The sequence below is a fragment of the Pempheris klunzingeri genome, chromosome 15 (assembly GCF_042242105.1).
Source record: "Pempheris klunzingeri isolate RE-2024b chromosome 15, fPemKlu1.hap1, whole genome shotgun sequence".
NCBI lineage: Eukaryota > Metazoa > Chordata > Actinopteri > Acropomatiformes > Pempheridae > Pempheris > Pempheris klunzingeri.
Window position 1 is genome coordinate 23,592,479 of NC_092026.1, and position 13,906 is coordinate 23,606,384.

General features: G+C 41.9%; 1 protein-coding gene across 1 annotated transcript; it reads right to left on the reverse strand.

Annotated features, from left to right (window-relative positions):
* Window positions 1-498: 498 nt before the first annotated feature.
* Window positions 499-3,078, reverse strand: LOC139213858 (uro-adherence factor A-like). The gene is made up of 4 exons (XM_070844528.1): window positions 1,742-3,078; window positions 1,492-1,593; window positions 953-1,015; window positions 499-648 (listed from the first exon to the last, which is right to left on the reverse strand). The coding sequence occupies exons 1-4, from the start codon at window positions 3,075-3,077 to the stop codon at window positions 620-622; spliced, it is 1,530 nt and encodes a 509-aa protein (XP_070700629.1). The 5' UTR covers window position 3,078; the 3' UTR covers window positions 499-619.
* Between the last annotated feature and the right edge of the window lie 10,828 nt (window positions 3,079-13,906).

Below are 13,906 nucleotides of genomic sequence, written 5' to 3' on the forward strand. Positions count from 1 at the left end.
CCTCTGCACAACATTGATCATTTCTCCAACATTAAACACAAGAGACAGTGGACTTTTTAGTCCTTTACACTCTGGCAAATGGCAGTTTCCCTATAATCAACAGGCCCATCTGCGATACAAGTTTTAGGGTCATCCTGATCAAGTTAATATGCATAAAATATGTTTAAGTGTATGTGTTGGTGTCTATATCATTATGTTACATCACATTGGAAGTTGGTTTCTGGCTGAGGTCTTCACTGCTTTACCTCTTCAATCAGCAGCAGTCACGACTGAATGATGGAGTATACACAGGCCTTTATGGTCACAAAAGGTAAATGGACTGTACTTGTACAATGCCCTTCTATTCTTTGACCACTCAAAAGCACTGCACAGTGTTCACATTCAGTTAGTCATACAAGTATAATCATATTGAATAATTACATTGAAACTTAATGAAACTTAAGTGAAAGAATGAAAACTAGCCCCCAATCTGCTGTCAGGATATCTTATGTTAGAAGAAACTGAATATTGATCTGTTCAAAACATTTATTGAAAAATAAGATTTATACATTTTAATTTTTCATTTCATTCTAATATTAAATTGAATCTCTAAAACCAAGCATTGTAGAGTAGTCGGTGCTCAGTACCGTGGGTTCCTTCCATTTCCACCTGAAATCAGAAACTGTATTAAGGAAGAGAAAGCCATCACTTATTATTCCTGTTAGTGTATCTGACTTCTCAATAAAAGCCACTGTGTTATGTGATATTGCATGATGCCATCTGGTGGCAGCAATTCACACCTCTACTTTAACAGATCAGGTGACTCACCTCATCAGCATCAGTCTAGAGTGCAAAGTGGATTCAAATACAGCTACTTGTAGAATCATTAACACACAAAAAGAGTCCTGTAGTGAAATCTGGATGCTTTATGATCTCCCACAGATACAAGTGAGCATAAAGCTGTGAGTCTCACCTTTTGATTTCCCAGGTTTCCCACTGTACCCATTGTATGCGTCCTGCTGGTTGCCCTGCTTTTCTGAAGAACATATAGAAATGCTGTAAAAAGATCCTGAAAACTGTTCAATCAACTTCTTACTATGAGTGATGGAGTTGTTTCACATCAGAGATTTATGTATTTCTCTTCAGGACAGAAAACCCTGTTCATGTTTCTCCTGGTAGTTTAAAGCACCATTGTCCAGAAGCAGATCACGGGCTTGACGAGTGCATTCAAGAGAGCATTACTTTTTTGGCTGCATGCTCAATGTTATTCTCTTTTCCTCAAGTTATTTACTTTATACAACACTCTAGAATGGAGGACTGAGATTAAAACACCAATATTGAGAACTGCAGAGGTATACATGTTCTATTCATGATTTGCTGTAGTGTGATTACCAGGCTTGTAAGCAAAATGTAACCATTGTAGATCTTTTTTTTTTTGCCATGTATGCTTGAATAGAGAACATGCATCGGTTTCTAAAAATGCCTACTTCTATTCCACATAACATGCATTACCTTGACCTCTGCTCCTCCAGTGATTATGCCTCTTCTGGTTTTTCTGCATGTTTCCATTCACATAGAATCCTTCAGCTTTGCCATTGTTTTCTCTCTTCATATCTATAAAGAAGAGTTAAAGCAGCAGAGGGGAGGGTTGAGAGAAGGAGTTAGCCTCAGACATTAGCCCAAATATATTCAATGACAGATGTTTTCATAAAAGTTACCAGCTGTAGGTCACTACTTATTGCAGAGTGAAGAAGCAGACTACCTGAATATTTAAAAGGATGCCTCCTGTTTAGCCCCACACTGCTCCTCTCACAAGGACACAACTCCTGAAACTGAGTACACTGGGTGCCACAGTCCACTAACTGCCCCTTTAACAGGGACACTTCGGCCATCTTCTGGTCAGCCATTGGAACACACAGTTGCTCGTTTCCCAGGTGACCAACTTCTTGGTTCTCATCTGCTCCATTATCCACCTCCATGTCTACTCCATTTTGGAGAACCATCTGGCTTGTAGGGGAGCTTTTCTCCTCTGCCACAGAGTCCAAGGGTTGGGTTTCTCCTTGCTTAGGAGAGCACGGGCACTTCTCCCGATGCTCATTTTCAATGAGAGATTCCTGGTTTGGGCTTTGATTAGCCTCTGGTTCAGAAGACCTGTGTTCATCCACATCCTCTTCAGGTGGGGTAGATACAATTTTACTCTGTAGGTGAGTTGGGGAAGCCTTTTCTGAAGAAACCATGCACTGGCCTTCACTTTGTTCCCTCATTTCAGAGGCATCAATTTCACTCTCCATTTCTGGCTTTTTTGATGAATTCAACTTATCAGCTGGGGTACTGAAAATCAGCCAGCTGTCTGACATAGGAGCAGAGTCAGAAGAGGACAACCTGCAAATCTGCTCCCTTTCTTTAGTAGGTTTGACAATTTGGTTGTCATTTTCAGCTTCCTCCGTCATCTCAATGATAACTTCAGGTTCAAACATGCTGTTCTGCAGCAGCCACTCCTTAGAGGGGATAAAAGGGGCCAGAGACTCCACAGACCAAACAGACTCATTCATTTTTCTTCTCATTTGACAGGGAACGATCTCTGTAGTGTCTTCATGTGGATTTGTCTTATTGCCATTTTCTTGCTCATCTTCACAGAGCTTATGGGATTTGTTTAGGGAACATTGCAGTTCATCTCTGTAGGGTAAGCAAGGCGTTACTGAGCCAACCAATCCCAATGGCTCATTTTCACCTCTTGATTCTGAGAGAAGCTCATGAAGAGCAAAAGGCAGTTTGAGAATCTTGACAAGGGTCTCACTGTTAGAACTTGAGACACCCTGAGCATCAGCGCTGTCAGCCACCACTGGACTATTCCTGCTTTCAGCTAAAATCTGGTAAATTGACTTTTCATGCTCTTCTTCACTTTTGTGAGATGGCAGCTGGTGGTTATTCTGAGGCAGCTCCTTGTCTGCCATTTTTAGAATCGTTGCCTGCGGTGTGCCACCTCCCCAACTCATGAGAATATCAGGAATGGAGACACGTCTCTCTTTGACATCATCCTCTTGTTGAGAAGAACTACAGACAGGAACCATACCTTCTAGAGAACCTACTGAACACATATTGCAGTGACTGTTTTTGCAGGGGGGAACAGTCTCCTGACCGGCACCGTCTTTACAGCCCTTTTGTGATTCTAGAGTTGCTTTGATACACGAGTGGGCAGTCTTTGTTCGTGTGGGATGTGGCACGTTAAAGCAGTGTTTGACTGTGCAAGTCCTGTTTGCCTGCAAGTCTTTTGCATTACTGTTGGGTAAGTTACAGTTCTCAACCTCAGAAGAGCCTTGTTTTTGGGAGCTGGAACTTGAGGAAGACGGAGAGCTTGAGGCAGTTCCATGCCCAGAATCTGAACCAATGAGCGGGCTTCCCTCACTGTAGCCACCTACGCCCGTCTGTGTAGGTTCCGTCTGGACCTCAGAGTTCACAGTTTCTCTAACAGGGGCAGTATAAGGCGGGCGAATTCTGCGCATCACGTTTGGATACTGGGAGGGTGCGCTGGGAGCGTGGAACTGGGGGTGGAGCACACGCCTGTAGTCGACTGGTTGGATGTGAGGGTGGGGCATAACGTAGGCTGGAGCCTCCATGTAGGGAGGAGGGGGGAATGGGGGCATGACCATACCATAGCCTGAGAGGTAGAAAAATGAATATGTTGGATGAACCAGGATGATTGTTCAAGTTTTATAATACTTGCAAATGTAATGAAGTCCAATAAGTACAACCCTACTACCCTTAAAACAAACACTCACCCATGCCTGGGAAGCCACCAAAGGGGTTATAGGAGAAGGGCATGGGCCACTGGTAGTGGAGAAAAGGGGGTGGAGGTGGTGCAGGGATGTAGAAGAAAGGCCGGGCAGAGATGTGATGTTGAGGATGGGATGAAGATCCTGGGTCCTGCAGTCCTGGATCCTGTGGTCCAGAATTTGGTACACCACCATTAGGACGAAAGTGTAGGTTCCCACCATTTGGTCCTGGAGGATCTGGTGGAGGTCTGTTAACAGCTGCTGTTGCTGCCATGTTCAACCTACAGAGGTGGAGGAAGGAGGACATTAAACCGCCGTCACTGCAGCGTTAAAACTACAAACTTCAGTGCAGCATCAAATCTGAGTGGGTTTTGTACCATTAAAGAGGATCACTTTAACCAAAGAGACAGACAGATCCAGCTCACCATCATTGACACTACACAGCAAGGAGGAAAGCTCTATGAATAAAAAACTATATTGAGAATACTACTGGAGCGAGTGGATACATCAGGCTCTGATAAGCACACAATAGTAGCTCGTAGGCGCTCACCACATGCATGGATTAAATTCACTGTGAAACATTCAATACACTGCAAATGACTCATTGCTCAAGAGAAAAAGAACCACTACAGTTGAGCAGAGGGAATGGAATTATCCACCGTTTAATTTTAGAACACTTGCTTTTGTTGCACCAGTTGTAAACAGCAGCCATTTTTACCACTAATAAAAGCCTCTACACCCTTTCACACTGTGGCTAGTGGCCTGAGGTTCTTACAGACATTTAATTGTCTTAATATAAAAAAAAAAGCCAGAAGCAGTTCAAATGTTCACACATCAAGCACAAGTTTAATCACTCCTAAAACAGACAGTCAGTGCTTTTTCTACTTCAAGTGAGTCAGTCATGAATTTAAATAGCACTGATCTTTGATCCAATGTGAGGAACAACAGAAAATCAAATAAAACCCATCAAGAAATACAAGTGATGCATGTGAGTCAACAAACCTCCTGACCTGAATCACTGAAGGGAAACTAACAGATTTTATACCACCACCCAAAATCATGCTTCAGTCTTTCTTCTACAGTTTGTTTGGTGTCTGTTGAAAACACAGGGTCACTTTACCTTGTTGGGAGCTTGTATGTGGAAAACAAAGTGATTCAGCCTGAGCAGAAACCACACCTGTGTTTAAGTAGCTGCTGAACAGACAAGTGTGTGCACCATCAGCTAAATTGAAGGTTTGAAGCCACTCAGCAGCACTGAGGAGGACGGTGCAGGACTGCACAGTATGCCCTCACAGCACTAGATGGAGCCAGACTCCAGCCACACAGCTGGCTCTTTCAAAAGCTTCTCAAAGCTATTGGTCACTCTCTTGAATGATTATATCTGTGCTATAGTTCCTCCACCTATTCAGTAAACCCAGATGATCCCAGAACAGTTTTTTTTGTTTCAACATTCAAAGATTTCTTTTTCACTTTAGTCACTTTTTCTCATTCCATTTACTGCCAATCAAATTATTAACTCAGGGCTCAACATTCAGGTTTTTAATTCATAATTAAGTTGCAAGTTTAACCCTCACTGATAACCTCAGTCAGGATTTATTTTACTAAGTGTCTTTGTTCATCTTGAAAAACAAGATTTGAACTTTTTTTTTTCAACCCATATTTTATAAAGATATATTTACATGTCCAGTAGTTGGAATCTAGCTACTGATGCATGATGTACACTTCAGTGGACATGTGATTAATCATAATTTCCTCCCAATAGAAAATCAATACTTGGAAAATTTAGCAATTGCATGACTCCTTACATGTTACTTGATGTCACCATATGTTTCTTACCTGCAAGGGTCTCTTTTTCTAGAAGGTTTGAACAGAAACAAATCTTGTCTTCCCACTGGGTAGCAGTGGATGAGATGATGCAATAGGATCCACTGTAGTGGCTGATGTGCAACTACGCCATCAAAACTCATGCACATACAAGAAAACAGCTTTTGAATAGCTGCACACTGTAGTGACCTCTATGCACCAAAGGGTTAATATATCAATTTGTCTATATTTGTCTATAAGAAAGTCCATAATTAAGTGGGTTTTTTTCACAAACATTCAGCTGTAAGGTTGGAATCGTAGAGGTGGTAATGAATCTATTACTGATAAATAAAGTCACTGACAGGGTCTTTCATGTGTAACACAGATTGTTTGAATCTAGATTATAAACTTTATCTTCTCGGTCTTTAACATCCTAAAAACTGGTTATTAAGTTTGGTTTATTAGTTATGTTGTCCAGGGTTATGTCTGAAGATATTTTCACCTTGTCTTTCAGTGCCTCCATATCTAATCTAATCTTATCAAGAGATTTAGAGAACAGTGTAGGAGTCCTATGATGCCTAGCATGTTTGTGTTCGCTGGATTATCTACGTGTCAATATTGGCACTGTAAACATATGCACAAGGAGGACTTATGCACCTTCTGTTTGACCTTTGGTAATGTGCGTGAGCCAAGACAGAAACCAAATCAAATAATTATACACCCTGTTAGAGTGTAAAACAGCAGCAAGACATTTTCAGCACGTCAAATAATGTTGGCTGGACCCCTTTATTAGTGACATGTGTGTGATGACATCTCTCTATAGATGTCTTCATCTCTTTCTTGTAATGGTTTAGTCACTGGTGAATAAAGTAAATGTAGATGTCAATGGACTGAAATAATATATTTGAAATGTAGACCTGTAGATCTAATCAAAAATTCTATATGGCTTCAAGAGGTAACAGGATCGTGGCTGTACTCAAGCATGTGAAGTTGGTAAACTGCAAGCAGCACGACACCTTTACCAGCTCAGCTGACCAGCCGGGTTTTATGTTTCTGTGCAAGTAGAGGTGAGACAAAAGGTCATTTTACCTTCAAGGTCGAACAGGATTAATGTTGCACTGCTCACAACATGACGCTGCTCATTTCAGGATGGATTTTCTGATTGTGTCTGCATGAGATATCAATACATCAAATAAAAATAATAAGATCACTTTTGCAACATCAGTGTGTGTCTGTGTGCTCATTCCTAAATGTTATTCATGCTTTTCAGTCTCGATGGAGTTGTTTCAGATTGTATACAATTTCCTCCACAGAGAATAGAAAGTCATACTCACTACAAGAGGAGGAATGAAAAATAGCAGAAGAGTCCATGACAGCATGGGGGTGCGGTGGACCTTTCCATCAAGGTCAAGGTTAGAGAAGGACATGTTTTATCAATTATGTGGATCCTCTCCAGAACAGGACTAGTTGCTGTGTAGATACACAGGACCATGGGTACATTGTGCTTCTTCTTCTTCTTCTTCTTCTTACTTTTCCTGGTGGCTTTTCCTTCACAAAGTCAATACTTACTGTAGACAGACACACTGGAGTGCATTATCACACGCCATGGCTTTTTACTGCAAGGGAAAGTTGTGTCTAAGCCATTTAAAAGTTGAATCCACGGATAGGTCTTGTGGTATGAAGTGTAAATATTACTGCTATTACTGTTTAAAGGTCATTTCATCAGTGGTTTAACTGTTGATTTGAACTATGTTTGAGTCCACAAATATGAATTCAATAGACATCTACAAACTATATCAGAAAAACAGAGCAATGAGTGGAATAAAAGAAGTGTAAAGCAATAAGAGTTTCTTATATTCTGCTGCTACACTTGTCTTATTTGATGCATCTGTCACAGTCAGATCTAAGCAGCCATATCTCACACAAGCATGACAGCTTAGAAAGACCAGCAGATACATAATGGATCAGCCCATACGGCCTCCTGGGAAAATCATTTATGAATGTATAATCACATATTCCACACATTAAAAATTGACATCCACGGCTTTCACAGTGGCAGATGGAACAGTGAGTGGAAGAACAACATTACTGCACTGTGTACAGTCTGAGAGAAAGGCTGCAGAACAGCCTGCAAGATACAGCATTAAAGGTCTGTCTGCGTTGTGATGAACAAAGGACTTCCTGTTCATCATGATGCAGAAGCAGGGATCGAAGCCTCAACCCTTCAATCAATGGGCAAGCCAACCAAAATTTAAAGATACATCTATTGTTTGTAACTGCCCTCCAGAACAACACATATAATACCCAGTGGTGCAATAACAATACTTGACAGTACGCTGCAGGTACCTCTGCAGGACTGTGAAGTAGGTCTGCTCACTGGTTATAGCTGCTCACAGGCCCTACTAAAGACCATTCCCTTTTGTACCATTGCAGTAACACAGTTTTTGTTTTAATTGTTTGTATTTTACTTTGGTAAAGTGAAATTCTGCATTCTATGTCTGCTGTTTTTATACATACTTATACACATCAGGTCATGGTTAGCATTATTACACCTCTGTATAGTTGACCCAAATAACCCCCATCACAGTTGTGAAATGGTGAAGACTACATGTGTCTTTATCAAAGGGCTCCCTCTCTGAACTCAGCTTCCCAGAGTCCTTTACTGTCACACACATGTGCTAAACGCACCCCTGGCCCCAGCTTTACAGCCACCATTGGTTAACGTGGGACACATGAGCCTACAACCTGAGGTCACAAAACCAGAGCTCTCTGATCTCTCATCTGGACTGTGGAGAGTCCAGCTCTCCTCCCAGAGCTCTCTCACACCTCTCCTCTGGACCTCTGAGTGTCCAGCTCTGTTTCACCTTGGGCTCTGCTGGAGACCAGTTCAGCGCTGCACCTCATCTCACCAGGACCCCTGAAGGTCCAGTTCCAGGCCTGCAGCCTTCTCCTCCAGCTCCAGCCTCAGTGTGGCCTGTACCAGAGCAGACCACCTTTCTTATGGCAGCAACGTGAAGCCCTGCATGAACCAAGTTTATCAGCACCAGCAGGTATGATCCAAGTCTGCCAGCTGATCTTCAGAGCAACAGGAGCACACCAGCAAGTTAGCACCAAGCTGCTAACTATCAAGGAACTAAGGAGTCACCGGATTCCTCCAACCTGCAACCAGGACAGCAAGGACAAAGAACCACAACCTTCTTCCAGCCTGGTTCATCAACAGGCTGAGAAAGCAGCACACTGAAGGACCTTCTTCTTCCCTTTGAGGACTGTTAACAAAGTCTAACTGGGCATATATAGCATAGCATCACTGTATACATGTGTTGGTTTTGATTTGCTTTAATGATCACTGAGTTTGATTATTGTGACGTGTTGTAGTTTACTGTGCAGCCATAAAGTTAAGTTGATGTTAGTTTGCTCACACAGACACAGAGTCTACAGACCAACCATCCTCTCCTAACCTGGTACCTTTATCTACACACTCACACATACAGTTTTACATTAGGCCTCGACTGAGAGACGAAACAGCTGCAGCACTTAGCTTTCCTTTGTCTGCCTCATTTTGTAGGGGGTCACCACGACACGGTGCAAACCCCGACATTTTGGCCGCGCAGTGTCAGGCAAGGTACTATTAGCACTACATTGTTCAGGCATGTTAGCACTATCAGAAATACTGAGGGGAACGTCACCAACCACTCAGTTGCCTAGCAACTGTGTACCATGTGAGAACCCTCTTCCCTAGTTAATTCTAGTGGGGCTGCACAGAGAAAGGTGGTTGTGTATATATATAAGTGAAGTTGTATGCACAGGCTGCCCATGTCTGACTGTGTTGTTTGGACATATGTCGTGGAAGTCTCATTGTTTTAATGAATTCCTATTTTCGTGTAAAAGACACAACCCAAATTTAGAATTCAGTCCTTTACACAACTTTGCAACACCAACATAACAGGTGCTATCCTTGCCTTATAATGCAGCATAGCAAATTAGACATGAAATAAGATTTAAGGTTTATTTATTGCTATCTTATTTCTCTATCATACCAAACATCTGGCCAATCCCACACAGGATTACAAAACATTTTACAAAACATGCCTGTTCCAGCAAGAAGCTTGATTTTCTTGAAAAAGATGTGAGCTGTTTCTATATTCTCTCAAATGTTTATTATATTAAAGGGCCTTCTCTCTGGCCAGGGAAGTGGTTTCGCCAAGCCAAGATTGGCTAATTTAAACTTTTCATATGTGAACAGCCAACTCAGTCTAGGTGAATCATCCATATTCACAAAATCAATGTTTTTGTTTTACTAAACAAACTATTACACGTTCTCCAATAAAAAGAACACAGGTATCGATCTTTAGAAATGAAAAGACTCACCAAACCCACAGTCATAATACATAGTGCACATCAGCTATCAGTTTGTTTCTCCCAAATGTCAACCTGCTTTTCCTCCACATTGAGTAACTGTTTCCATAACTGAGTTACTGTAGGCTTCATATCTTCCAGCAAGCCGCAAATGGTTGCAATCCCATGTACCCCAAGTCAAATAGCCTATTTGTGCACACACAGAAAATATCCTATTTTGCACACGCTTTCCAAACCCCAGCAGAATAATCAAAGTGTGAGGATGAGCGGCCACAATGAACAGCTCAGAATTCTTCTAATCCAATGCTGCTTCTACACCCTTTATCTATATTTTATAATAAGAAAGCACAGTTGCCATGGTTACTGTTGTCACTCAGCTGTGGAGAGAGTGGCATTGTATGTTCCCGTGGAACGGGGGGGGGGAGGGGTGATCGTAATGCTAGAAAGAGGAAGCTGGTGAGGGAATCCTTTCATTACGTAATATTTGGAATTAACACAGAGGATTAGTCATGCATCTCTCCATCAAAGCAGAACGGACTCAGCAGAGCACCAGATTAACAAAAACCATGTTTACAATCACAGCACAACCTTCATATTCATAAATTCCAAACCGTCTTGAGTTTCTCTCTCTGTCTCTCTTTGTCTCTCTCTAAAACAGCGGCCTAGTCTGTGAAGCCCGTTCAGATTTATCAAAGCCCCTTTCATATCCTGACAGCCGTGCTGCACATGCACATGCACACACACACACACACACACACACACACACACAGTAAACGCACACTGCAGTTTGCCTTTGAAGTGGACGTGACATTGTTCGCCATTTTTGTAGCTCTGTGGTGCTGCTGCCAAGTCTGGGTCATCTGTCCTCTCATTAAGACAGACGACAGCGAACAAGGACACGAAAGACCGGACAGAGGATGGACCATTAATGGGACAAAAAAAATGGAATCATAATTCCAGTTTAAATGATTTTGTCATGTTTTCCTGTCATACAATGTAGGGCCATTTCAAGAACTAATTTTACTTGAACTAAATGTACTGGAAAAAGTTACATTTTGAGAAAAAGTTATGAATGCATAATATCTGAGAATAAAGTTATGGTACTGGATCATGTGGGATTTTAACTTTTGTAGTGTAAATGTAGTCATTTTTATGTGTCTGAACTGAAATTTGAAATATATAATTAGGATACTAACGTGAAGCTGTGGCTTAAGTCCTGCAGTGTTTCCTCAAGACAAGCAAGAAACAGTGAATGCAGAGTTCAAAATTCAAATGATTGAGAAAGATATTTAACATCAGTAGGTTTTAACATTTTGCCTAGCTCATCTACACAAGGATTAACCTCCTCACTGCCGGCCTGACAGCTTTAATCCTAATAATGATAATACATGCTGACCTTTTTCCCTTTTTATTCATAACATTACGTTTTTATCAAAAAAGGTCAACTAATTTGTAGTCTCCAATGACAAAATGAGACACAGCTGAGTACTAACCTAGTACAAGTGTACAATGTCTAACTGCACTTTCTGTTGTCCAGTAACAAATCTTTTCTCAAAGATATTTACGGGGATTTTTCTAGAACAAGGAAAACAGTTACGATGAATAACAATAGCGTTTCAGTTGGTCTGTGTGTATATGCATGTAGTATATTAAAATGTGTTATGCACCATCCGATACTTGCTTTATCCGTTGTAATTGGTGTGTTTTGCGACCACTTGGTTTCTCATTAGGTGTATTTGAGGCAACATGTTTCATTGAAGCATAGTGACATTCAGAGTGTCTGTGTCTGATAATCTTTCTGTGTAAGCAGATTCTGAGAAACTGTCCTCTGTCTGTGTCCCCAGTCAGTGGCTGTAGGATGATAACAGACAGCAGACCTGACCCACCCAAGCAGACCTCTTACAAGCACACACTTCTACAAGTGGACAGACAGACAAGCAAACATACAAACTCTATCTAACTTTTATTGATGTCTTAGAAGAAATTGAGAAATCCTTTACCTTTTAATGACTTACTAACATTTCTAATTACAGACACAATGGCCTTTTAGAAAATAAGAAACTTTCATTTTTACCAACATTAGCCTGTAAACCATATCATTCAGCTATATGTTATCCAAAGTTGTGAGTACATCCAATTAAACAGAAAACTACAAGTGTGTTCAGTGTTCTGATGATGAGATCACCCAGTGTGACTGCACCCAGTCACACTGGGTGCAGGGTTTGACCATGGTGAAGGTCCCCTTCACTGCCCTGCAGGCTTGCACCAGAGCCAGCAGAGAAGAGGCATGATGTGAGAATACCTGGGAAGGCTGAACACCAGGTGGGCAGCAGCATTCTGGATCAGCTGTGCATGTCTGATGGTGCACAGAGGGAGTTGCAGTAGTCCAGGTGGGAAATGACGAGCCCCTGGATAAGAACCTAGGCTGCCTTCCTGTTGAGGAAGGGGCAAATCCTACAAATGCTGTAAAAGCGGAATCAACAGGTCCTCGACATCTTGGCACTACCATGGTGTTGTCAGCGGTGCCGGACGAGTCTCGGTGGGTGGACCTTCTCACTTGGAGGAAAACAAGCTCAGTCTTGTCCTGGCTGACCCTTGGAGGGCTGAGAGGAGAAGTGAACAACGATGGTCACTCCAGAGGTGTTTCCTTCCTGCCGTGGTCTTCTGGTGGTTGTTGGATTCATGTCATCCAGTGAACTTTTGCTGGGAAATGGGGGAGGGGCTCCCACTGCATGCAGCATGGAGAAAAGGTGTTCATTCGCTTATAATATCCATATTGTAGTAATTCAAAGCTCGTTTAAAATCGATGAATTGTCCCTTTAATTAAACGATCTGAGTGCTGAGGGGCAGCTGTGGCTTGGAAAATCAGTGGTTGGAAACCTAGTGATTCAGTCTCCTGATGGCTGCACTGCCTCTGTCTGTGTGTGTCTATTATTAGCTCTTCTTGCATTGTAGCCATTTGCATATTTATGTGCATGTGAACGCAGTGTAAAAGTGCTTTGGGTGGTTGGAAGACTAACAAGGTACTATACAAGTGCAGTCTAAAGCAGCCAATACAAACCTCCATTTGGCAAAGGGTAAACATAAGGAAGGCCAATGCCCCAGTTTGCCTGTGGCCTCCACATCACTAAATCTGCCCCCACCCCACTCTTTTGTGGGACTGGCCTTATTAAAATGAATGAGGGGGCTGTGTTTTTCAGTCAGAAATTGTTGCTATTGTCTGGTAGACACTCACCCGTATGTCTGATTTGCCATTGAAGCTCTTCAGATTCCACTAGTGATTGTAAAACATGCATAGCCTGCTGCAAAGCAGAAACCAATCCTTCACAGCAGCCTCTTCACACATGAACTATATGTATGTAACACTCGCCGGTGAACTAGCATCACGATTCGCTGACATTCCCATAGCCAGCAGATGCAGCAGGACCTCTTAATCGCACTCCACTTCATCCCACTACTTCCTCATTAACTCATTATCTCCAGTAACTTGTTCTGTGTTTCAGAGCTGGTGGAGCCAGCAGTATGTCTGTACGATGGTATGATGGTCGTAGGCAGTTCTTAATCTTTGACCATTGTGTACTCAAATACCTTTCAATGTATTGTCACATCATAAAATGTAAATCCATAAAACCAGATCTCGTCATGTTTCATCAAACGTTTTTATGCTTGTCATTGTTCTTTGATTTTGTTGATGCTCCAAGTCTCAGTTATCATCTCTCCTTCCCATCAGTCCTTTCAGCTAACAAATCAAAAGAAACAGTCAGACAACTGTCCAACAAAGACCATCCCGTTAATGGTTGATGATAATGATGACAGTAACAAAGGAGTGTTAGTAGAGACACCAACAAACAGCCAAACAGTGTTACATAAGGCTATTGCTGGCCAAAGTCACTCATCCCCTGCCAAATGCAGCAGCACTGTTTTATAAAAGATTTATAATCGACTCATAAAAGTACTGTATTCTGTTATAGTCTGTATTTTGTAAAGTCTTTATG